General features: G+C 34.5%; 1 protein-coding gene across 5 annotated transcripts in view; it reads left to right on the top strand.

Moving 5' to 3' along the window:
• Positions 1–16,826: 16,826 nt before the first annotated feature.
• Positions 16,827–27,780, top strand: part of LOC146395468 (uncharacterized) — a 586,337-nt gene continuing 575,383 nt past the window's right edge. For 2 of the 5 annotated variants that reach the window (XR_014831075.1, XR_014831074.1), the window contains exon 1: positions 16,948–17,919. Coding sequence is in view for 3 of the 5 variants with exons in the window: in XM_085001992.1 (XP_084858118.1) it covers positions 17,632–17,919 (288 nt within the window). In the remaining 2 variants the exon portion in view is untranslated. Of the gene's footprint in view, positions 17,920–27,780 lie in introns of all 5 variants that reach the window. The other 3 variants (XM_085001992.1, XM_085001995.1, XM_085001993.1) reach the window with 3 other exon arrangements.

Here is a 27,780-nt window from a genome sequence, read left to right as displayed (position 1 = left end):
AGCTTTGCTGTAAATGCATAGGCCATTTATAATTGTTATAATTTCTTGGTTAAAATTCTCTGATTATTAAATGACCTTTCTCTACAGTAATAATTTTGATCTTAGTATCTATTTTATGTAATATTACTATAGACACCTCGGCATTCTGTAAGTACTCATTTTCTCATCTTTTTACTTTCAACTATTTGTGTATTTGGATGTAAAATATATTTCTCTTAGCATTATAGGTGGATCATGTTTTGTTTTTTAAAATTAATTTTGCCAGTCTCTGTCTTTTGTTTTGAATGCTTAATCCATTTATATTTAATGTGACTGACAAAGTAGGATTTTTCTGGTATTTTGCTGGCATCTTTTACTTTTAGTTTTTCACTCTATTATTTCTCCATTACTGCCTCCTTCTGAGCTAAACAGAAAATTTTAGCCACAGCTGCAGCAACACAGGATTTCTAACCCACGGTGGCACACTGGGGATCTAACTTGTGTCCTAGTGCTCCAGAGATGCTGCCAATTGACCCCCATGTGCCACACTCTGACTTTTTTATTTTTAATATGACTATGGTATGTCTAGAATGAATCTCTTTGAGTTTTTTCTACTTGAAGTTTCCTGAGCTGAGCTTCTTTGATGTGTAGAAGAAGGTTTTGCATCAAATATGTAAAGTTTTTGACTATCGATTTTTTCAAATTTTTTTTTTTCTGTTCAATCATTTTTCTCATCTCCTGGGATTTCCATCATGCATATATTGGCATGGTTGCTGGTTTCCAAATCATTCTTATTTTTTTTTAAATTTTATCTTCCTCAGACTGTATGAACTCTACTGATCCACTGATGTAATTTAAATTTCACTGTTTCTCCTTTTTGTCAGCTCAAAACTATTGTTGTCCCACACTCAGCATAGTTTTTATTTCAGTTACTGTATTTTTCAACTTCAGAATTTCTATTTGGTCTCACTTATGTTTCCTTATTTGTATTTCCTATTTATAACTTCTTATTGTCACATATGTCTTTCATTATTTATACAAGGTTTATTTTTTAAACACAGTTTTAACAATTTTATCTGTTAAGACAAAACTGTGTACTCCCTAAGGATATTTTTCTCTTGGTTACTTTTTGTCCTCTTTTAAATGGCATACTTTGCTATTTCCTTGTTCATTTTGTAATTTTTGGCAAAAGCTGTTTATTTTAGACAATATAACAATGTTATCATGCATCTTCCATCATGGTTTGTTGTTTTTGTTGGTTTTCACTCTCATTGCTGTTGTTCTTATTGCTGATTATTTGTTAGTGAATTCCCTGGAATAATTATTTACATTCTTAATTCTGTACAGTGTACACAAACTGAGATCTCTGGCAAATTGTTTTTAAAACTTTTTGGTTTGTTTGTCTGTGTTAAGCCTAACTTCCTAGAGAACATCCCTGTCTCAATATACTTTAGTGGTCTGACAATGATTGCTCAGATGTTTCTCATAACTGCCTTGCCTATATTTCTCTTTCTCTTTTCCAAGGAGCTCTCTGTGAGAAGGTGGAACTTCAAACTTAAGGCAGCCTTATATTTTACTTATGGCTTCTGTAGGTCCCGAGATGGCTCAGAGGTGGAATAAGGGGACTTTTCCCTATTCCAGTCTTTGCAAGAAATATATAGAGCATTTCCCATTCCCACAGCTTTTAAATCCCCTAAGAATAGCCTTCCAAAATTCCCTATGATTGGCTAGTTCTCCAGTATCTCTTTTAAAATGTTTGTCCAAGCTTTTTTTTTTTTTCTTTACCCCAATTAAAGATCTCAGGGAGCTAAGTTGTTGCCAACTGATTTCTAGTATTTTTGGTGATTTTTTAAACAATTTCTTTATTTATTTTATTTAATTGATTTCTTTCCTTTTTTATTTTTTGTTATTATTATTTTTTATAGTTATTTTTATGGGTATATATATATATATTTTTTTTCCTGAGGTAAACTCTCAATTAAACCAAACAGCTAACATACTGCAGAAATAGAGTTTTCCCTGGGAGCTTTAGGTATAGATAAAATGCTTGTATTTTGGGGTGCTAATTTTACAAGGGTTCCAAAGAAGGTCGGTCTTTTCTGTTGATTGTTAGGCCAACTTCTTTTCAGGACTGTCAAACCAGGTAGTTTAGGAGGGAGAAAGGATAAGTATAGCCCCAAATCAAAACATCATATAGAAAAGGGATAACTACTTAGTACTGTGTAATAACCTGTATGGGAATGTAATCTGAAAAGGAATGGATATATGTGTATATGTATAACTGAACCACTTTGCTGTACACCGGAAACAACAACATTCTAAGTCACCTATACGCCAATAAAATTTAATGAAAACAAACAAATAAAAATCACAGACCATCTGGCTTACTGCCATATTTCCTGATGATGTTCATTTTTTTTTCTTTTCTTTGAAACTGGTCAATTTCCAGATTTCTGAAATGGTTACATGCAGTTGTTTTCCCAGTATTTTCATTAGTTTTGAAGAAGAGTACATTCACAGAGGTCCCCCTTCTGCCATTCCAGAAATCAACCTCTTCCCTTCATTGTTAACACGTTTGCTTCTTTTTTTCTCCTAAGGTTTATAGTATATATAACAGTTGATTATTAGAGTACAAAAATTCAAACAAGATAATCTGATAGACATAATAAAAGATCATAAGAACAGGCTTCGCAGTGTGCCTATGAGTGCCACACATTCTCTTTCTATCTATCTATCATCTATTTATCTATCTATCTACCATCTATTTATCTATCTATCTATCTACCATCTAAATATTTAAGAAAGTAACTGCATATCAGGCATATATGTTGGCTGGACAAATGGGAAAGAAAAAAGGTTAAATACAATCTTGAACGACAAGTATATAACTATTAGGATTCTTCCCACTTAAAAACATGAGACAGTTTACAGACATACATTTCAAATAATTATAAGATGTCAAAAACTCTTAGGTTGTCAGTATGTATGTGTAGGCAAGTGTTTTGGAGTGACCTAGAGTGTTATAGTATCTTCAGCTGTCCCAGTTATTTGAATCATTCACTGTATCCTACTGCCAGCAAAAACAGATGGCTTCAGTTACATAAACCAGGTGTTAATTTTGTATCACTGAAAGTATTATACTAAAAAATGTTCCTGGTCAGTAAAATCTATTTCACGAGTGCTGAGTTTCAAACACCTCATTTTCAAAAATATATATATTATTTTTAAAGTGTCCTTGTGTTAGATCTATAACACCACTTTTTTTTTTTTTTTTTTTTTTTTTTTTTTTTTTTTTTTTGCTCTAGCCTTCTGCAAAGTACTTATTAAAATAAGTGTGGGTATTCCAGCTATGGGATTTTTTTCTATTCTAATACATATGCAGTTGAATCAAATCAAATGGGACAAATCATTTGCATTGAATTACAACAATCTATTATAGAGTTATATAATTTTAGATTTATTTATCTTATGAAACTAGACAGATATGCCAAATCAAGTCAACCTCGATAATTCAACCATCATCTTTTTAAAGATATTTCCACATGCTCATGAATAGTTTTTAAAGAATCTTTTGTTACAGAAAGTGATGTAACTTCCAGAATTGTTATATACTAAAACATATATTCTGAGATTATAGGATAATTTGGATATAATTCTATCCAATGATTTTAACTTAGTAGGAATCTTTACAGTTGAAAAAATGACATTTATTGGAAGTATACTGTACCAATTATCAATGAGTTCATCAGCTACAAATTTAGTCTTTGCTCTTTGACAGTGTAGCTGGGTTCTATAATATTTCTTTTGTGTGTGTGTGCGTATCCAGAAAAATGTTATCCTTGTTGGTAGAGGGTAGTGTAGGGTCATTAGAAAGGAAAGTTCTATTTTTTCTACTTCTTTCTTCCAGTGTGCTCATCTAGTTTTGCCCATGCAGAATGTGTGGCTTTTTTCAGCACTGGTTCTCTAGCCAGGAGAAAGTGGCAACTCCCCCAAAACTATGTAGTATGTTTTAACCATACCATATCCAATGAAGTCTGAATCCCAGTGTTGTGGAATATATATATTTTTTCCTTCCAACAGTCTTCTTTTCTCGGGTATACACATTTAGCTTTAGGGCATTCTTTAGAGTTATATACTTTTGTCTAAGACAATTTTAATCTCATGTTAGCTATAATTTACATTAATATTTTATCATAAAATTACTGTTCTCTTTCTGTTTATGGAACTAAATAAAACCTAATTTATAACAGCAGTGGTTCCTAGACATTGACCCAACTGATGAAGTTTGAGAAATGTTTTGTTTATGGCATTTGGCTTGAATGAACTGCAGATCTTCTTGCCAACAGGAAACAGATGCTAGTAACTCATTATAGCACAATTAATTAAGATATCATATGTAGTTGTTTGTGATGAATTGCCAACTGAAGTATATGCCTTGGACATCCAAGGGGCTACTGCATTTGACCTTTATGGAAATAACAATAAGACGATGTTGTAGAATGTATTCTTTCGGAGCTCTTCTGTGCCAATAAAACAAAAATGCAAGCTGACTTCATTAATTTTCAGATTAAGTCATAATGCAATAACCAGATATCCTCCACAACAGCCCTAAAAATAAGCCAGTATTCCTGCAGACACAAAGCTAATTATGTTGAAAACCAAACATAAAGTTTAAGTTTGAATGTTACAGAATTAAACTATAGTTGGATTCACAGTCACATTAGTTATTCATGTGAAATTTAGGTCATTGCTTGGCAAATAACTGGATTCCAAAATTTTAAATGGAGACATCTTGTTAGGCTCAAAAACTGATACCATGAACTGCCAAGTCACTCTGAGACTCACAGATTATCAGAGGAGGTAGTTTGCCTTTCAGTGCCTGGGATTAGCTTTCCTCTGGTTGAAAACGCTGTGATAACATAAACTGGGCAGATGTCTTGAAAGAGGATGACAATTTTCCTTAAGACCCACCAAAAGCATATTGTATTGCTACTAGAATCACCATAAGGTTAAAATTCCCCATGCTCAAAGGTGTACAAAATATGAACCAAGAAATAATAGCATACATACAAAAAGGCGCTAATAAATGCTGAAGGGAGCATCTGCATTCATGAAAATATCTCTGGTTGCTTTCTTTTGTATGGAACAAGTGGGAAAAACTTTCCCCAAAGGGAAAAGGATAGTGACAGTGTATTGGGTAAAGAGAAATATTCAGAATTTACTGGGATTACTATATACTCTGAGTCAAAACTGACAGCTGGGAACAGAAGATGCTACTGGGGTTCAACAGCCAAGATGGGAGCTTAAAAAGACTCAGTTATGGTAAAATTGGGAGATAAACTTCCTGAAATGATCTGTTTTAAAAAGCCTTTTACATAGTGCCATCTTTTCCACCACCTGAATATATGGGTCTGGAAATCAAGGAGAGGAATTGGAATTGGCATCTCTCAATATTACATCTATCTAATAAGCAATCTGCAGAATGTTTTTTTCTGTTCCAATGGCACTGACCTTTGCTTTGGTCTTTAATTGTTTTTAGAATTCGGGGGGGGGGGGAACAAACTTCTATTAAGAGACATAATAAGGTTCTAGTGAATTGCAATATGAATCCAAGCCATTTCTGGGTTTTGAGACTCAGATATTTGAGGACTCAGGCCATTCTTTAATTCAGGTTTGGGCTACTCCACTGGAGAAGAACCTCACCCAGCTGATATTTTTGAGTGTAGGGGAAACACAGAATGGATGGTAAAAGAAGAACCCATAGATTTTCATTATTACCAATTAAGGAAATAAAGACTGTAGTAGTTTTTCACATTCTTTGTTTCTCATATGCATGCATTTATGTATATATGTGAATCAATGTTTTCTTCTGTCTTCTCTTTAAAAAAAAAATATATATATATATATGGAGTTCCCTCTCTTGCGCAGGGGTTTCGGATCTGACTGCAGTGGCTTGGGTCTCTGTGGAGGCATGGGTTCAATACCCGGCTCTGGCACAGTGGGTTAAGGATCTGGCATTGCGACAGTTATGGTGTAGCTTACAGCTGCTTCTTGGATTCGATCCCTGTCCTGGGAACTTCTATATGTGGTAGGTGTGGCCAAAAAAAGGAAAAAAAAGGTAAGAAAAGAAAAATAAGAAAACAAACAAAATATAAAAGTTGTTGCATGTTAACTGCCAATTGGGTGTTAGGTACTAGTATTCAGGGGACTGGGGTTATGATAGAATTTGAGAAGTAATCAACATAGCCATAGTAATGGATGCAAAGATTATTGGGACTGTGCACCTTTTTATTTTGAGAAAAAAAGCAAGAACTTACTTATTTGTAGGAAAGGTAGCCATATATTTTTAGATGTAAATATAGTTTGTTTCTCTGTGGGGAAGTTTATGTGCATATGATAGTGGGATAACTGAATAACCGAAGGGGCTAGGTTAGTTATAAATTCATTGCCTTTCTATTCTGTGGCAATTACTGTAGGCCCTTGTAATTTTCTTTTTTTTTTTTTTTTTACCCAGCCAGTTCAATGTTAAGCCTTATTAGTATAAACACTAAAAGGGATTTCTCTTCCTGGTTCCAGTAGATGTGATGTTCTGGTGTGCCCCTAGTATGTGGTATTATTTAGCAATATCCTAGTGGCTGGGCTGGCAGCAAAAGGTACCTGCTCATTTTCTCCCAGCACACTCTTCCCCACCTGGACTGTTTCCAGAGGTCAAGGGACCTTCAGCAATAAAGGATTTGGTGATATTCCTGAGGACACTTATCTATTTATTTATTTTCCAAGTGAAAAGCCAAAGAAAGTCAATACCAAACTTGCCTCCAAAACTTGAAGATTTCCAGAAACTTCCTGGTGAATTTAGCATGTGATTTCAACTGGCTTTCAAGCAAATTTAAAGCAATTGCACAAGACACTTGCTAGGGAATCTTATTCCAGCAAGTGTTCTCTACCTGCCAGCCACCAGCCCTGGCCAGAAACAGTAGAAAAAGTGTCAACCTTTCTGTAGGCTTCAACCACCCTCTTCATATTCTTTCCTTCAGTGTGCTACTTTCTTAGGTACCCTCCCTCAGACATAAAATATCCTTTAGCATCCACTTTTTCTTTTCCATCTAAGCAATCCTACGTTCTTTTAATCCACTGTCAATACTCTTTATATCAAATTTCTCTTGTTCAAATCAAAAGGTGGTTTCTCTCATTTTACTGGAACCATATTAATGCATGTATTAAATAAACATGTTGCAGAATTCACTAGTAAAGAACTGATTGTGTAGAGGATGAATATTACTACATAAATGGTAGCATGAAGCAAAATATGTTCACAGTAGAGCATGTGATATATTTGTAGAAGGGTCATGAATAGTTCATTCAAACTATTTCATCTAAAATATCCAAGGCAAATTTGATCCAAGTTGCTGAGAATATAGATTTAAGAGATCACATATTTAGGACTCTATTAAGCACAGTGCTGTATGGTTGAAGGAGTGGCTAAACATTAAATTGTGCAGGCATGATATAAATTCAGAATATATTTAGAAAGTAAAAGTGTAGCAAATATTTATTATCATTTTAGCTGTTACAAAGCAAAAGGAAATCATAAATATACATTTCCTTGTACATAGCATGGAATAGCTTACACGGAAATATTAATATATTTATGTAAAATTAAATTTTGCTTGGTATCTCATGGGGAATCAGATTTTTAAATAAAAGGTATATACAAGTTCCCCTTCTAAGTATCTTTTCCTCCTACCTGAATGACTAATTTTAAGGTAGGTAAATTTGATTTTATAAGTCTTTTGGTCACAAGATTAATTTTTAACTTTTGGTATAACTGTAAAGCCTTAGACTCATGGTTAAGTCTTGTTTGTCAGAATATCATCACAGTTTTAAGTTCTTTTTATAATGATTGATTAACATGACTACTCACTATCAGAACACTCTTTGAATTTCATGTAGAGTAACTAAAATAGAAAAAAAATGTTAAAAATACACAAGTTAGAGCAAAGTAAAAATGTCAAAGCATTTAAAATAACATCTGTGCACGAGCAACAGCTTTTATAACCTTTGTCAATTAACCATTAGATCGTGGCCTTACAGGGAAGGGGGCATGACTACACGCAAGGTTTTTCCTTGATTAAGGAGGTTCCACAAAGAGAAAATCAGAAATGCTGGAATAGTAAGTCCTTTGCTCCTGAACGTACATGTAGGTGATATAGCACAGCATCTTCTCACCCTGAATGAAGGCAGAAATATGCTGCTGAAGTTAATGCTTTAGGGTTCTTTTCTTCATAAGACGGGTGATTTCCCATCCTCATAGTTGCTTCTAGCTACATACGGTGAAGCCCAGAGTTACACAAATCCTAGAGTTACAACTTCTGACATTAAGCTCACATTGTTACAAACTCTTTCTGGCCCAGTACTTATGTGAATAGCTGTTTGTATGTGTCATGTTTACGTTTTGGGGATGTTTTTTGACCTGTATAGAAGGACCTGCTGTTATGATCAGTCAGGCACTTATTACATTTATAAGAATATTTCCAGGTGTGGAGTGAAGCACCTTTCTGGTTTAGTAGAAATGTTTAAGAATGTTTCAGAATCTATTTTTAGTTTTCGATGTACTGTTATGTGCATTTCACCTTTTAATGAATGCAATACTTACATTTCTTATTTTTCAGAGCTATTATCTATTTAATTTTTATTTTTATCCTGATTTCTTTACTTACATTTTCTGTTACCTTCAAAATTTGTGATGGAAGGGGGTCATCTATAGCATGTGCTCAGTTGACCCTCTTAAATTAGAGGGCATAACAGATACTTTCACATGACCGTATTTGTGCATTACTCATGAACATAAAAATATACATACATATATATTGAAGTTTTTAAAGCAATTTTAGAAATTTTCAGCATTAATTTTCTAAGGTTATTTCATACCCTGCTGTAATTCCTGAGCTTCACAATTCAGTGATTTTAGTTTATAAGCATACATTTTTAAAACCCAGCAAATCCATGTCATAAAACATTCTGTTTCTTTAAAAAATAAGTAATAATTTTCTCCATGATACTGTTCTCTCTTCTCTAACTTTCATAATTTATCCATTTACTACCCTTCATAAATTCATGTAATTCTTTGTTATTCTTTGAATACAAAATGCTTGTAATTTAGCCTTCTTTCTTTTATATAATGTTTTAACAAATTAATATTGTATTTCAAAAGTAAATCTGTGTTATATCATCAGCAATTTGCCTTGTGCCTATTTACCACCTTATGATTATATTTATCATTCTCATTTTGTGAGCTAAGTGTTAAAATTTTTCACTTTGAAATTCATATCATTTTCTATAGAACTATTTTCAAATAAATTGTTCATAAATGTTATATCTTGTTATTTTTAGCATCACCTATTTTGTGGATTTTGAAACAAAATAAAAGATAGTAAACATTTATAAAATTACATTAAAAGGCACTGTTATCTATAAAACTCAAAATGTTAAAGAGTTTGATTTAATCAAAGGTAACTTCATTAAATGGCAATTTGAATATTGAATATTATACATGAGAATTAAGGCAGAGACTCAGTAATAATGCGATTAAAAATGAGTATAAATGCTATGGTTGATTATTTTAAGCAAAAATATGATCTTGTCAATTTTCACAATAGAATTAGCAATATCATTATTTTTAAAATTATCTTGAGCACTTTGCATTAATTTTTCTCCTTCCACAACACTTCTTTTCAGAATATATGTTCATCTATTCCGTGAATTAATGTATACTGCTCTCCTTAGTGCACCCAAGGAATGAGACTATATACTGTGGTATATAAAAGTAAAGACTTAAGATATAGTTAGTGGCCTTAAGTACCACTAACTATACACAGTTATAGTAGAAATAGGAAGAGGTATTAAGCATAAACTTAAAAAAACAGTACAAAAACCTAAAAGCCAAATGATTGATTTTATGTGTAGATTAAAAAATATATCTTTAATGATTGATTTTATGTGTAGATTAAAAAATATATCTTTTTTTTTTTTTTTTTGTCTTTTTGCTATTTCTTTGGGCCGCTCCCGCGGCATATGGAGGTTCCCAGGCTAGGGGTTGAATCGGAGCTGTAGCCACCGGCCTATGCCAGAGCCACAGCAACGCGGGATCCAAGCCGCGTCTGCAACCTACACCACAGCTCACGGCAACGCCAGATCGTTAACCCACTGAGCAAGGGCAGGGATCGAACCCGCAACCTCATGGTTCCTAGTCGGATTCGTTAACCACTGCGCCATGATGGGAACTCCTAAAAAAATATATCTTTAAAGGTATTTAGGATTTTATTTACACAGAATAGAATGTGCTAGGGATGGTGGTAATGAAAACAACTTGTCCAATTTCATGAGGTAGTGGAATGTGAGAACATGAGGCATGAAGAAGGAACAGTGAGGAGAGTGGTGTCTACACTATTCTCTGAGCCACCAACAATGGCCACCTAAAGTGTAACTCTTGTCATACCACTCCATGATTTAAACCAAAATTTGGGCTCTGATGAGAAAACAGGAATTCTCATGAGCAGAAGATCATCTGCTTTCAAACATTTTAGAGTGATGAAAATATTTTGGAATTTGGTAGATGTGATGGTTCCACAACACTATAATAAATGTAATAACCAAATTGTATACATTAAAATGATTAATGGTTAATTTTATTTTTTATAAATTTTACCTCATTAAAAATAATATAAATATACATTCTTGTTTTGGTTCAAGATCTCAGATATCTATAGCCAATAAGCTCTTCACATGCCTTATATTCTGCCAGGCTATATGACTGAAATTCTCCAATGGTGATTTTCCCTCACCAGTGCTCTTCTGCCTTAATCATATGATCAAATCCCTACGGGAAACTTTGTAGAGAAACTCCTGGTATCCCTAATTGCCGTAAAATTTCTTAACTCATTCTCAAAAACATAACAATATAAATTAGGTCAATCAACCCATGACAAAGAAGGCAATAATATACAAATGGAAAAGGACAGTCTTTCAAAGAGTGGTGCTGAGAAAACTGGAGAGCTACATGCAAAAGAATGAAACAACACCACTTTCTGACACCACATGCAAACATAAACTCAAAATGAATTAAAAAACTTAAATATACGACTTGAAACCATAAAACACCTAGAAGAAGTCATAGGAAGTAAGTTCTTGATATTCATCTTAGCAATATTTTTAAAGATCTATCTCTTCAGGAAAGAGTAACAAAAGCAAAAATAAACAAATAGCACCATATCAAACTAAAAAGCTTTGGCATAGAGAAGGAAACCATCAACAAATGAAAAGGCAACCCACTAAATGTGGCAAAATATTTGTAAATGATATGCTAGATAAGGAGTAAATATCCAAAATATACAAAGAACTCATACCACTCAGTATCAAAATGCCAAACTATCCAATTAAAAAATGGGAAAAGGATCCGAACAGTTATTTTTCCAAAGAAGATGTACAGATGTCCTACAGGCACATGAAAAGATGGTCAACATCACTAATTATCAGGGAAATGCAAATCAAAACCACATGAGTTATCACTCCACACATAACAGAATGACTATTATCAAAAAGAGAAGAAATAACAAGCATTGATGAGAATGTGGAGAAAAGGGAGCCCTCATGCACTGTTGGTGGGAATGTAAATTGGTACAGCCACTGTGGAAAACAGTATGGAAGTTTCTCAAAAAATCAAAAATAGAACTACCATACAACCCACCAATTCCACTATTTATCTGGAGAAAACAAAATCACTAATTCAAAAAGATACACGCACTCAATATTTATTTGTAGACAATATATAGAAACAACCTAATTATCCATCAATAGATGAATAAAGAAGATGTGGCATATATAAATATATATATATATACAGTGGAATATTACCCACAAAAAAGAATGAAATATTGCCATTTGCAACAACATGGATGGACCTAGAGGGTATTATGCTAAGTGAAATAAGTCAGACAATGACAAATGTCTTATGATTTCACTTAAATGTGGAATATAAAAATCAAAACAAACAAAAGTAAAACAGATTCATGGTTACAAAAAACAAACTGGTGGTTGCCAGAGGGTATGGGTTGGGGATGTACAAGAGGTTGCAGGGAATTAAGAGATGCAAATTTTAAGTTATAATATCAATAAGTAGTGGAAATGTAATATATAGCATAGAGAATAAAGTCAATAATATTGTAACAACTTTGTATGCTGACAGATGGTAAGTAGACTTTTAGTGGTGATCATTTTGTAATGTATAACAATATCGAAAAACTGTAGTACCTATGGAACTGGTATAATATAAGCCAATTATACTTAAATTAAATATATATATAAATTTAAAAATATGTAAGTCATTGTTTTTTTTTTTTTGTTTTGTTTTGTTTGTTTGTTTTAATCTGCCAGACAAAGCCGCAGGAGAAATCAGGTCTGTTACAGAGGAAACAAAGAAAAATGAGGCATGGATGTCCAGGCTTGGCACAAAGATGGCTCATTTCAGTTTCTACAATAGCACTGTTCAATAGAAATAAAATGTGAGCCATATAGATAACTTTAAATTTCTGGAAGGCATAGCTCAAAAAAATAATTTTAATTAACCATATATATATAAAACTTATTTTAACATGTTACAGATATAAAATATTATTGTGGCACATTTTATACTAGGTTACATTGTATATTTTACATTTAAAGCATATCTGAATTTGAGTAATTCGCATTTCAATTACTCAGTGACAACTGTGGCTTGTGTCTGTTTTATTAGACAACATCGCTAGAAAACATGTAAAGTGCTGATGGTCATACATTGTAAAACAGTTATTTAAAAAATATTTTAAATACTTAAGTTTCATATAAAAGAGCCAGATCTGACTATTTGAATGTTCACCTTTGTCATACACCATTGGTAGAAAGATTTCAATCTATAATAGCAGATTAGCCCTTATTGTCTAGAGAGTGAGAAAATCCTGCCTATTTTCTTTTGAGTTGGGAGTGTGGGAAATTATATGAAGCAGAAGGAGGGAAGTTTGGTTGTGTTCTGGCCAAAGAATCTGCAAATTTAAATTCTGAAGAGGATGAGTGTTAGGGTAACTGAAACCCTAAAAACATTTGTTGGTGTCAATCAGAATGATATTATGCCAAAAGTATAGTTACAACAATGTAAAGAGAGTTGTACTACATGAGTAGACAGAAAAGAATGAATCAGACAAATCTTAATTGATTTTACAATATTTTGTGAATACAAACATTCCATATTCTGTGAGGGACGAAACAGGTCACTGAGTCAAAGGCCATTATCCTACCAAGAGCCCTCTGGAGAAGGGCAATGGAAACAGACAGCAAAGGCTAGTAAGTGTTCAGTCTTCATCCAAAGACACGGGTGAAAACTGTGTACTCAGGAGGTGTGCAGGTCAGACATGCTAACAAGGGAGAACCAAAAAACATCCAAAGGTAGCAACAACTTAGTTTTTTCTCTTCTCAGAAAACAAAAATGAAAATCCCTGTGGACTTGACCAGCCTGAACTGCAGTGGGGATCTGGGACTACAAGGAAGACAACCTAAGGACCACAGTTCAAATAGCAACATTCCTCTCCTCTTACAGATAATTTCAGGCAAGTCTCCTATATTACATGCACCTTAAAAACAAAACAGGAACCAAAATAAAAAAGCAAAGTTCCCTTGAGAATTGGGCTTATTGCCCCCCCCCGGGGGGGGAGGGAAAGAGGTTTTAAAACCTAAAGAGACTAGAAATAATTAGTATGTTAAAGTGTTCTCCCACAAACTCAACTGCCCTGAGGCTTAAGAAATTTAAGTAGACATTTCAAAAGCTGCAACATTTCTGCAATTTTGTATGTAAGCATGTCAACATTCTATGTGTCTAAATGCCATTATTTTTCATAATTACAGTAACTCTTCCTCAAACAGAAGGATGTTAAGTCTCTTTGAATATGTTCATTATGAAAGAGTTGAAGAACCAGAAGAAATTCATTGTCATAGGGAATTCAACTCCAAGGCATCATCTTGGTCCCATCTTTCTACATGTCATAAAGATTCACTTGACCCTGACATTTCACAATCTTGCAAACCTTGAACTCCTCTACAAATTCACTTGGTTCAGGTCTTCAGTCACACACACTTTCACCCTCAATGTATTACTTGCAACAATGATAAAATTCCTTTGTCTCCACACCAATCATTGCCCTCAGTCTCAAACCTTTCCTCACTTGTCAACAATCTACATTCCATGGAAATCAGGCCTAGAGGCCCTTACAGGTTGAGCAATTTCACACTGTACCTCATTAAGAGATCTTTCTGAATCCTGTTTGTGTGTAAACTCAGCCTTCATAACAACTTCATCTCCTGCCTCATCCTGTTCTATCATTTCACTTATTTAGCTATCAATAAAAGTATCATTTTAAAATATCTAATAATAATGTAACAAAGCCAAATTTAATCTAAGGAATTTATAAGCATTTAATTTTCTTCAAAACAATTATTCAAGGAATAAATATCACCTCTAACATTTTATAGATGAAGAAACTGAATATTTGGAAATAAATTAGGGACTTGCATCGAATTCTAGGCAGGTGGACTCCCACACCATAGATTTTGCCTTCCATAATGCACTGTAAGCAACGTTCTTTACAAGTGAAGAGATTTCTTCCTTCTCTTCCAGTCTAGATATATTCATTTTCTAAAATAACACTAGCCTTCTCTGACTCCCTCAAAATGGTTATCATTTCTTTGTTGCCTCTTATATTTGCTGTTTTTTTTTTCTAAGTATAAAATAATACAATGACTAATATAGTTAAAGGAGAGATAGAAAAAGAAATAATTGTGGGGATGATAAAGAGAATCCAGCTATAATTATGATAGAACTTATAAAGCAAAAATTATATAAGACATAACTGCACCAACATTTTCAAAACTAGAAAAGACATTTTAATGTAAATTATATCATCAAGTTTAAGTAAGGCTATATAAGCAAAGATTCACTACCCTCAAAAAATGATAGTGGCTAAACTTTTTCTATACCTTGAAAGAATTTGTGTAAGATGAGGATTTCTTCCTTAAATGTTTGGAAAAATGCATCACTGAGATCATCACATTCTTAGTCTTCCTTTTTTGGAAGGTTTTATAAAATGGATTAATTGTCCTTAATAATGATATCAGATTCTTCACAGTTTGCATTACTTCTTCAGTCATCTTTGGTAAGGTTATTACTTTGAGGAATTTATCTATTTTTTCCAAACTTTAAAATGTAATGTTGACTATAATATGCACTTGTTACTTTATGAATGTCTTACAATATGGCATGATATCGTTTATATTACTAATATTGGTAACTTCTATTTTCTCTATAGAAGTTTTACTATAGAATTTTTTCAATTTTGCTGTAAGTTTGTTATTAAATAAAAATCATCAATGGACTGCTTTTAGCTTTGTTGATTTGGTATATTAGATGTTTGTTTTCTCTCTCATTGATTCCTGCTATAGATTTGATTTTTATCTTCCTTTTTCTTTAGATTTGATTTTCGTGTTTTTTCCCCAGTTTCTTGAATTAGAAGATTATCATTGATTGTTTCCTATCATCTTCTCTAGTGTATATATTTAAGGCTATCCATTTCCCTCTAATCAGTGCTATTACTGTATTCTACAAGAGATAACATGCACGGCTTCATATTATTCTGTTCAAATATTTTAATATGTCTACTTCGACTTATTTGACTAATTAATTATTTAGTAGCCTACATAGCCATATACCCTTTTTCCCCCCTGAAAAGAGTGTTTTTCTAGTTATCTATTTGTTGTTAATTTTTAGATTAAATCCACCCAGGTCAGGAAAAACACAAATGACTGCACATATGGTAGCAAAGATCAAAACAATAAAGATTTTAGAGGGGGGCTACAGGAAGACATCTTTGTGATATTGAGTAGAATAGCTTTTGTTTTTCAAATATGTTGCAATAAGCACTGACCATAAAAGGAAATATAAATGTTACAATAAAATTAGGAATATCTGCTCCTCAAAAGCCACAATTAAGAAAGTCTAAAGACAATCTATCAAATTAGAAGACAGTCATTGTACTTCCATTTGATTTTTCATATGCACAAATTAGTAAGAAAAAAATGGATGGCCCAACAGAAAAAAAAATACCTCAAAGACTTAATACTTCATATAAGAGAATATTTAAATGGACAATAAACATATTTAAAGATGTTCGACTTCATTACTCATCAATAAAATGCTATACATTTACAAATACAAGAATGGCTAAAATGAAAATAACCGACAATTTTAGGTATTAGCAGAGATATGGAAATACAATTTAATATCAAACTCTGGTGGTGAGAATGTAAATTTGAAAATGATTCTGAAAAACTCTTTGAGATCATCTTAAAAAATAAAACTTATACTTAACCTGTGGCTCTGTAAGAGCATTCTAAAAAGAATATTCATACATTTGCTAATTAAAGCATATGTATTAGAATGTTCATAGCTACACTATTCAGTCTTTCCCCCCTTCCCCCTCAAAAAAGAAAATCTACCAAACTGCTTATCAAAATTTGACACTATAAATAAAGTATAATATAGAGGCAGGGAGGAGTGAGGTCAGCAAAATAGCATCATAGGAATTTCTAGCTCTTGTCCCCTCGGAAATATCATTTTGAGCAACCGTGAATGAAAATACCTTCACAAGAGCCAAGGATTCCAGGTGAAGGATGGCAGCACCTGCGTGAAACACAAAAATAAGAAAAAACGCTTTGAGGAAGGCAGGGGAGATAGAATCACATCCTCCGCCCCATTACCCCTCCCCCACGCCAGGGCGGCCAGAGGAGAGAGTGAAGTGAGTGCCCGACTTCACAGAGGACCCCAGACCAGCCCACCCCAGCACCAGGCCACCTCCGCAGCCCTATAGGGCCCCTGAGGGCTCCCAGGAAGCCAGACCCCAGGCCACCCTGGCCCTGGCAGCTCGCCTGCCACCTGGCTCCCGGCAGGCGGCTCAGACACAGAGCTCCCATCTCCCGTCACGCCCCTCCTCCTCTCTCGACTCCCTTGCCACAACGCCTGCCAGCGCTCCCAGCCTCAGGTGGCCCCTGCAGCCCTAGGCAGCCTCCAAGACCCCAGGCTTCCAGCGGGCCCCGCGCAGCCAAACTGGACTCACCTCAGATCCTCAACTTCCTGGGCTTCTTCAGGCGGCTTCCAGGACACGGGGTTTCCGGCGCACTCCTATCCCGGCTGCCGCCCCACCCCGCGCAGGGCTGTGGCTCCTGCTACTGTGGCCTCAACTGCTGGTGAACCCAGGCTCCCAGCCTACCTCAGCACCCGCGGGCTCCCACAATCGGCTCCCTCCGCAACACCAGCTCCCGGGACAGGCCAGCTCCAGACCTGCAGGGCTTCCACAGCCCTAGGTTGTTCCTGAAGCCTCAAAACCTCACCCTTGCAAACCCAGGCTCTGGCCTGGCACCACGCGGAAGGCTGAATGCTGGGACCCAGGCTTTCAACCCACCTCAGCACCCGGCCCTTCCAAGGTCCCAGGGCTAGGCTGCTCCCCGCGGATGTAGACCATACACCAGTTGCCACCAACTGGACCCTCGGCCGCCAGAACATCAGGCCCGCTCTCCTGGATGCTCCCTTGCAGGACTCCCAGAGATTCAGGCCCTGGTGCCCAATTGGCCCAGGCAGCTCTCATGTTCGGGCCCCAGGATGCAAGCCGACTCTGGAAGCTCCAGTTTGCGGACTCGCTAACACCGCGTCAGCCCTGGAGGCCTCAGCGGCCCCACCTCCAAGGAGGTTCCTGCAAAACTAATTCCCAACCTGGCCTGGTATCAGCTTGGCCTACCTTGGGGTTCCCAGGCACCTGGTTGGCCCCTGTGGACCCAGCATGCAGGATGACCCAAGGCGTACTGCTCAAAGTAAGTTACAAATTCATTAATATTCTAATATAGTGATGTGTTAGTCACCCAACTGAGGTTTAAAGTTTTAAGGATAGGAGTTCCTGCTGTGGAGCCGCGGAAAACGAATCCGACTAGGAACAATGAGGTTGAGGTTCGATCCCTGGCCTTGCTCAGTGGGTTGTGGATCCGGTGTTGCTATGAGCTGTGGCGTAGGTCGCAGACTTGGCTGGGATCTGGAGTTGCTGTAGTTCTGACTAGGCCGGCAGCTATAGCTCAAATTGGATCCCTAGCCTGGGAGCCTCCATATGCCATGGGCGAGATCCTAAGTAGACAAAAGACCAAAAAAAAAAAAAAATTAGGGACAAAAGTGCTAAAAATAACTATCAACAGAAAAATACAATAGGAACATAATATAAAAATATACATGTATATGAAAATTGATGTCAAACAAAAATTATGACATCAAAAAGATAAAATATGGGGAAGGGGAAAAAAGCACAGAAGTTTTGTATGCCATGGAAGTTAAATTGTTATCTAGTTAAAATAGACTGCTATAACTGTACGATGATATATTGATGAATGGTAACTTATGATAACTATGAAAAAAAAAAACTGCAGTAAATACACAAAAGGGTAAAGAAAAGAGTCAAAGCCTAACACTTTGGACATTTTGTAGTCAATTGTAACTTTGCAAAATTTAGAGAGCATATGAATGTTTATAGCATCATTGCTTATAACAATAAATCATGAAAATAGAAAAATAAATTTTATTTGTAATACAATGTCACAATTAAGGTTAATAATCTTGATACACGTCTGTATTAGTATAATATGAGAAACAATTTTGAGTGGTAAAAGCACACTGTATAATTATATATTTATGTATCACATATGGAAATATAAAAATCACACAATAATACCAAATTATTCTTGGAATTGCATACAGGTACATTATATGCAAAGGTAAGACATAATTACACTTGCAAAGCAAGACTATATTTATCATAATGGACCACTTTAATAAAAGGAGAGGAAAGGGATTAAATTGAACTTCATTTCTTCCCTGAAGTTTCATGTTTTATATGGAACACATAAGTCAAATAAGGAAAACCTGAGAAGATTATGACTCTTCTTTGTTGATACCTAGGTGACTGTGTTTTGTTTATTTCTGCAGCCCAGAGGTTAGTACAAAAAGATTTACATACTAGTTCTTGTTATGTCAATGAAAAGTTTATGGAGAGAGAAAGTACTTATATCTGTGGTAAATTTCCTCATGTGTAAAATGGAGGACATGACTTATACAATAAATAATACCCTTTCCTACTATGTCTATAGCTTTTTACCATTCTACTGCAAACATAAGTCCAAAATAGGTTATGAGACCCACCGACTGAATGTATATAATACCACTAAATCTCATGCTTATTACATAGCTCTATTTTTTTTTCTTTGTTATTCACATAGCCAGCTAGCATACATTTAAAACCACATTTTAAATTAGGTTGAAGCACCTAGTGAAGAAAATCAGTAATATTCTTTTAGTGCAAAAGTGCATCCATATTTTAATATGCAACAAACAATTATATCATTCTCTTATATCTACAAAATTTTCTCTCATAGTGCCTCCTAGTTAAGACTTCCTTTATGTCATTTTAGAGCAAACAAAATATAGAATGAGATTTTAAATTTTTGTGCTACATAAATGCATTATAGTCTCAGCTTTATATTTTGTTGTTCATGGCGTCTATACTGAGTATGAGAATGTTAAAAGCGCACTGTTGATTCTCTCTCTCTGGGGAAAGACTTATTTAACCTGTTGGAAACTCAAGCTGATTTAATATATTATGTAATAATACACAAAGAAAAAAATCTTTAGTTTGTACAATAATACTAAACTTATTTTTTTCTTTAAAATATCACAGAGATATTCATCAAAACTAAGATTGTAAATTAAGTTTATTATCTTGTGTTATGTTTAAATTTATGCACCAACTTGGTTGGGCCACTGTTCGGAGATGTTGATCAAACATTTATCTAGATGTTTCTGTGATATTAACATTTGAATTGGTGGACTCTGAGTAAACTAGTTTGCATATTGTTATGTGGGTGGGTATCATCCAATCAGTTAAAGGCTTTAACTGAACAAAAGACTAACCTCCTAGCAAAAGGAATTCTGTAGTAGGCAGTCATAAGACTTGAGCTACAGCATTCTGTAAGTCTCCAGCCTACCAGCCCACCCTGCAGATTTTGGATGTACTGATAGCCATAATTACACAAGGCAATCCCGTAAAATAAATTTCTTTATCTACAGATCCTTTCAGTTCTGTTTCTCTTGGAGAAACGTGACTTACATGTCTTAAAACCTAAAACTATACTAGTTTTTTTAAAGCACTGCTGTAATGTAGTGACGCAAATTGTGAGCCCTTGATTTATAATAAAATTTCTTAAAAAGCATTAAGGTTTTTATCTTATTGCAAATAAAATGTTGCTACCTTGAACTTCTCCTTTAGTCTTGCTGGGTAGACCCTTTTGTCTCTTCCCCTGAGTCCCTGTGGTGAATTCCAGTATAGGAGCAGGGAAACAACCTTTACAACATCAGCTTGAATAGCATGACTGGGGAACCCATAACACGAGCATGTCAGCCCCTTGCACAGACTGATTGCAGACATTAGCAGGATAACCTGAATGTTTGTGATTCTTATCTTGGAACCCTTGGCTCTGGCCAAAAATGGTCAGATAGCATACTAAGAGTCTTATATAACCCAAGTGCTTCCACACTCAAGAGTTTTCTCATACTTGCCAAACGTTGAAGCACAGCTTAGCTTTTGCACAACTAACTGTGGTCCTGAGTGTAGTGTATGAAGAAATGGCTGATTTATAGGAGTTCCCCTCGTGGCTTAGTGGTTAATGAATCCGACTAGGAGCCATGGGGTTGCAGGTTCTATCCCTGGCCTTGCTCAGTGGGTTGGGGATCTGGCGTTGCCATGAGCTGTGGTGTGGGTTGAAGCCATGGCTTGGATCCTGCATTGCTGTGGCTCTGGTGTAGGCTAGTGGCTACAGCTCCAATTACACCCCTAGCCTGGGAATCTCCATATGCCGTGGGAGCGGCCCTACAAAAGGCAAAAAAGACAAAAAAAAAAAACGAAAAAAAAGCAAAAAAAGAAAGGCTGTTTTTATAGAGGTAAAGCTAATCCAGAGCAACTATACTACCCTGGCATTTTAGGGCCTGTCTCTGAAGATGTAATATATCACATCTAGAATATAATCACTTCCCTTCATTTTTTCTTTTCTTCCTTCCTGTGAATAAATTCAATATTTATTTATTTATAACTATATAATTCATATATGTATGCATGAATTAATATATTTATCTATTTAAATATTTTAATGTATTTATGTATATCTACAGATGCATGTTGTTTATTTCTCTAGTGCAGAGCCACAAGTGAAATATGTTGGTTGAAAGAAATGTAACAGCTACTACCTATTGTTTTCCAAAGAGGATTTATCAGTTTACATTTGTATCAACAATGTATGGTATTCCTATTTTTCTCATGTTCTAATGAGCATTAGATGTTAACAATGACTTAAATTTGCATCCAACTGATGAGTAAACAATGCTGCCACATACCTTGTGGTTTTAAATTCAATTTCCCCAAATAATACAGCATTTCCCACTGATTTGGAAAAGTAACTAAATTAAATTGGAAAAGCCTCTAATTTTACCCCATGCTAGTTGTTATTCTTTTAACAAAAAAATATTTTCTTTTTGATTTTTATATTCTCTATCTGTATCTATGATTTTATATTTCTTTGGCTAGAATCTATCATTCAAATTTTAAATATCTTCTATTTCAGGGTACTCAAGTTGTAATAATAGAGCTGGTCAATGAATATTCAGTATGTCAGGACAAAAACTAGGAAAAGAGCTATAACAGGAACAGAGTAGGTTTTGATAGGAAGTGTAAGGTTTTGGGTCTGTAGTGCTCTATAATAAGAGTCCTCATTGAAGGCTTCCGTGCCAAAGAAGAAATTTTAGTAAAGCCCTGAAGGAAGTAAAAGTGATCTAGATGTAGAATCATATACCCATCATGTAGAAGGGGTTCCAGTTTGAATTTAAAGCACTTGCAGAGGTCCTGAAGTTAGAAATTTCTTGATATATTTGAGCAACAGAAAAATAAAGAAGGATACAGTCAGAGTAAAATTGTAGAAGATAGAGGGGAGTATGATTAAAAAGTTGTTTTTAGTTTTTCTTTGTTTTTAAAATAAACAAGAGTATATCCCGTTTGCTGATGGAATGATCTAATAGAATCAATGTAGAGAGATCATTTCTGGTAGAGAATTTATGGCCATTTTATGGGACACTGCCTGAAGAGATGGAAAAGGATGGGACTGAGTACAAAAATGGACAAGTATGCTTTAGCATACAGCACAGATAGTCCCTCTGTGTCAGCAGGAGAGAATGCTTAATCTGACCACATGCAGTAGTGCAGATAACTGTTCTCTTTTGACTGATTCTGTGGTTTCAGTAAAAAGGGAAGCAAAGGCAGCAGCTAACAGTAAAGAGGGGAGAGTGTTGGAGATTTAAAACCAGATGTAAGGAATGAAAGAATCATTTAGGACAGAGAGTAAATCCGTAGACAGAGAAAATGTAGTAAATTAGCACCGATGAATCGGTAATTTAGAATATGATTTTATTGTGTATGATTATGTGTTTTTCTCCAGTTAAATTCCAAGATCTAGAGAAGAGTTAATGAACACCTTTTGCTCAATTGTTCCAAGTCTAACCTTTTAAAAAAAATAAAAATAAAATGTGAGCATTTGAGACAGATACCTTAAACATTATCTTTCCCTGTTCTTTCTATATCCTCCCCCCAATCAAACTGTTTTCTATGATTTTTGTTAAGCATTCCCTCCCAAATGCATTTTCTTCCCCAACCCCTGTAATTTGCCAATTTGATGGTTTCTCAGAGATTTGTTTATACCTCTACATGGCAGTTCTTCAAAGGAGCCTTTGTTACTATCTCAAAATCAATTGGCTCTAAAACTAGAGGTTGTAAAAATCTTATGACATACATATATATAAGAACCAGAAATTGTTCAGAGTCTTGGACACATTCCCACACGTAATGGGTTTAAATTTGGTTCTCAAGGGTGAGTAATAGCACATTACTTCAAATTTTTAAATCAGTTGAAATTGTTCTGCACTCCCACCCACTTGAATGACTGGAAAATGCATGCGTATACTGACAAGCTTACTCCTCTGCTGTCTCAAAACTACTGTCAGTTGGTGTCAAGGAAAATGGTGAGGTTAATTCTTCCTTGTGATTTGTGGTGATACAAATCATTTTCTCTCTCTCTGCTTAAGGCATCAATGCCAAGCAGTGATTATCCAACATTGCTGTGGGCAAATTCAGAGATGACTCTCATACTGAGATGTTCAATTCCATGTAGACTTCAGTGATCTCCCTGCTGCTACCAAGCTATTTCCATCCTTTGGAAACCACACCTGTACTTCACTAGTTTAGATTTAGGCACAGATAGGATATAGATTTTGTGTTTCTTGAAGTTTATTAATTTAGAAGTGTCCTCCAAAATACATACAAAAATAAATCTAATGTTATACATTCTTAAAAACTGCTAAATACAATTATAAATTAAGAATGCCATCCTAATATTTATTAGTTAACTACCCAACATCATTTTTCTAAAATAATACTTGTCAACACATTTTTTGATGTCCTCTTCATGTACAAACAAAAGTTTTATTCTGTTTTCTATGGTGAAAATAGAATGTTGTTACTTGAGATGTGCTACTAGAATTATTTAGTATTGTTTATCTCTAGTTAAGGAAACTTTTTTCCAGCTTTTTGTTTCATTATTGGTGTGTGTTAAGATGGATATTCTATAACTTGGAATATACAGAACATGCTACTACACAGATATAGTTACTAACTTGTAGTGATGATACTATTTCCCACCCTGCAAACACAGGAATTTTTTTTTTTTTTTTTTTCAGTCAAAGAGTTCACTGTGCAAGGTAGAATAAAGTATATCCTTGTCAAGAAAAATGTTCTATTTTGATGAGGTATAAACTAAAAATTCATTTAAATTTTGCACGTTTAATATGTTTTCTACAGACTGAATTCAGTTCTGAGCACTTAATATCTTGTTTTTGTTTACTTTTTAAAATTTTACTATTCATATATGTTTAAGGTTTAGTGCCATAGAACACATATTTTGACATGATCTTTAGTGAGTCTGTGTCCTTTCATGCATTTAGGTGAGTTTTGGCAATGGTTGCTAGAATTCCACCAGACTACTACTTAAGCAGATAGATAAGAAAAGCATAACTGAATGGAGACAATTCTGATCCATGTAAATATATTCCAATAAACCTATAATAAATATTTCTCCAACTTGACCTCCCCTCTACCAGTTACCAGAAATGTGGGTGCTATGCTCTACTACCAGACATAGTGGGAAATATAATGGAAGGGAGCCATAGTTGAAAGAGGTAGAAATTTAAACCAAATGTAGTTACTTTTGTTTTTTTTAAACAATTACAGTAACAATAAATTAAACAAACAAAAAAGAAGCATTTTAGGTGCTTAAGGATCAAATTACAGTCTTCTTGCTATGCTTTTTCTCTACACACAATTTATTCTAGTTGAATTGATCTAATTTTCTCTTTTTAAAATTCCATTCCTTGTGTTGTCTCCCTATCCTATAATTCTGTCATCTACACCTATCCAAGTAATTTCCATTTTACCAAAATTTATTTTTGAAGCTAAATAAAACCACAATGTGAGGTATGTTTCTCTTTTAAATATCATTTTCTAGCATTCATTATTTAGTTATTACTTTTTAAATCTTTTATTTCCCATGAGTCCATGTTTTAATGATGTCTCTTTCATAAACACTAGTAGGAGCCACATTGCTTAGCACTGTATCACCCCTAAATATACAAAATCCTTACTATTAATCCCAGGTCCCTAATAAAAGCTATTTTATAGTTGATGATTAATCAAACCATTTAACTTTTGGTCTTTTCAAATATTTATTGGTTTTAATTAAAACATATACTTATGTTCTTGTTTTTATTTGAAATAATCAAGATGAAAAATATAATACTATAAATGCATAAGAAAAAGGAGAAAATGTACATTGAAAAAAATACTTGATATACAGAATGGTATGTATAAAAGAAAAAAACTGGTGCTCTTAATTTGTATTTTTGTGTTCAACAATACTAGGTTTAATTTTACCACCATCGCTTTACTAGCAGTGTTATACACAGCATGTAAATTAATTGTGGGCAGGTAGTCAACATATATAAGTCCTTATTTATTAATATGTAAATGGAAATAAGAATATGTATTTCATAGAATTTTTTGAGAATTGAAATGATACTTTCCATGGTCCAACAAAGCTTCTCACTAAATGTTATTTCCCATTTTTGTTTAAGCCTTTTGTGAAAATTATAATGCGGTTGTCATTTTATGTAAGATGAGCCAAAATCAGATAATATTTTCTTTGGAGACATAAAAGGGATGACAAAATTTTTATATCAGGGCTGCCAAAAGTTGTTAAAACACATACACATAAGATCCACATGCAATTAAAGAATATCCTATATCCCATTCATGGATGGCACAGGCACTAGGTTAAAAAAAAAAAGCTATCCCGGAAAATCTTAAGAAAGAAATTTATGAAGCCATAAGGTCCTATGAAGAAGATTGGCCAAATAGTCATTTCTCAGAATAATGTACTAATCTCATTCTTTTGCTTTTAAGTTGAGTGTTTAAAAAACAATTAACAAATAAGCCTAATTAATCAAGTAACCATCTAACTAACTAGATAAATAAGGGTGGGGGGAGGGAGAGAGATGCACTCTTCTTGTTCCAAGATAGGTCAGAAAAATGAAAACTCCATATTTGATGCAGATTGTTTGAAAATGTATAAATATGGAAATAAAATGATGCTTAATATAGCCATACTTTAGCTATTGTGGGTTTTGTTCCAGACCACCACGATACAGTAACTATCACAATAAAAGGAGACAAAAATATACTTTTTTGGATTCCCAGTGCATAGACAAGTTATACTATCTGCATATGTATATGTTTTAACAACTTTCAGCAGTCCTGGTATAAAAATTTCTATGTTATATATTAAAAAAACCCAATCTGTATACCTTAATAAAAATTGGATTATTGTTTAAAAATGCCAACCATCATTTGCACTTTCAGTGAGTTGTAATCTTTTTGCTGGTGGAGGATTGTGCTTTAGTTATTGATGGCTGCTGACTGATGAAGGTAGAAGTTGCTGAAGGTTGGGATGGCTGTGGCAATTTCTTAAAATTGACAACAGTGAAATTTGCTTCATTAATTGACTCTTCCTTTCACAAACAATGTCTCTGTAGCATACAATGCTATTTGATAACATTTTACCCACAATAATACTTCTTTCAAAATTGGAGTCAATTTTCTCAAACCCTGCTGTTGCTTTATCAACTAAGTTTATGCAATATTCTAAGTAATTTTGTCATTTCAATAAACTTCACTGCATCTTCACTAGGAATAGATTCTATCTTGAGAAGTCACTTTGTTTGCTCATCCATAAGGAGCAACTCCTTATCCATAAAGTTGTAGCATGAGATTGCAGTGATTCTGTGAAGTTTTAAGGCTCCAGTTCTCTTGCTATTTCTATCACGTCTGCAGATACTTCCTCCACTGAAGTCTTGAACCCTTCAAAGTCATCCATGAGGGTTGGAGAAAACTTCTTTCATACTCCTACTAATATTGATATTTTCCCACTTCCTGTGAATCGTAAATATTCCTAATGAGATCTAGAAAGGTGAATCATTTCCAGAAGATTTTCAATTTACTTTGCCTGGATCTGTCAGAGGAATCACTGTCTATGGCAGCTATTGCCTTGGGAAATATATTTCTTAAATAATAAGAATTGAAAGTAAAAACTACTCCTTAATCTGTGGGATACAAAATGGATGTTGTATTAGTAGGCATGAAAACAATGTGAATCTAATTGTATATCTCTATCAGAGCCCTTGGTGACCAGGTGCATCATCAGGGAACAGTAATATATTGAAAGAACTTTTTTTGAGTAGTAGGTCTCAGAAGTGGGCTTAAAATATTCAGTAAAACATGTTGTGAACAGATGTGCTATCATCTGGATTTTGTTATTTCATTTATAGAGCACAATCAGGATAGATTTTGTGTAATTCTTCAGGGTCCTAGAATTTTCAGAATGATGAATAAGCATTGACTTCAATTTAACCAGCTGCATTAGCCCTTAGCAAAAGTCAGTCTGTTCTTTGGAAGGAAGGCTTTGAATCCTCTTCCCTAGCTATCAAAGTTCTAGATAGCATCTTCTTCCAATATAAAGCTGTTTCATCTGTTTTGAAAATCTGTTGTTTAGTGTAGGTACCTCCTTTAATTATCTTAGCTATATCTTCTAGATAATTTGCCTTAGTGTCTACATTAGCACTTTCTGTTTCACCTTATACTTTTTATGTTGTAGAGGTAGCTTTTCCCCTTAAGTCTCAGGAATCAACCTCTGCTAGCTTCAAACTTTTCTTCTGTAGATCCCTCACCTCTCTCAGCTTTCAGAAAAGTGAAGAGAATTATGGCCTTGGCTCTGGCTTAGACTTTGGCTTAAGGGGATATTGTAGCTAGTTTGCTCTTCTATCCAGACCACTAAATCTTCTCCATATCAGCAGTCAAGTTGTTTGCTTTCTTATCATTCCTGTGTTCATTGGAGCACTTTTAATTTACTTAAAGAACTTTTATTTGCATTCACAGCTAAGTTAGTGTTTGGCACAAGAGGCCTAGCTTTTGGCCTCTCTTTGCTTTCAAC

The sequence above is a fragment of the Sus scrofa genome, chromosome 16 (assembly GCF_054392235.1).
Source record: "Sus scrofa isolate SSC_HxYL_T2T_F1_AM1 chromosome 16, Sscrofa_HxYL_maternal_Yorkshire_Landrace_v2.0, whole genome shotgun sequence".
Classification (NCBI taxonomy): domain Eukaryota; kingdom Metazoa; phylum Chordata; class Mammalia; order Artiodactyla; family Suidae; genus Sus; species Sus scrofa.
Note: the sequence above shows the minus strand (reverse complement) of the source record. Positions and strands in the feature narration are given on the sequence as shown.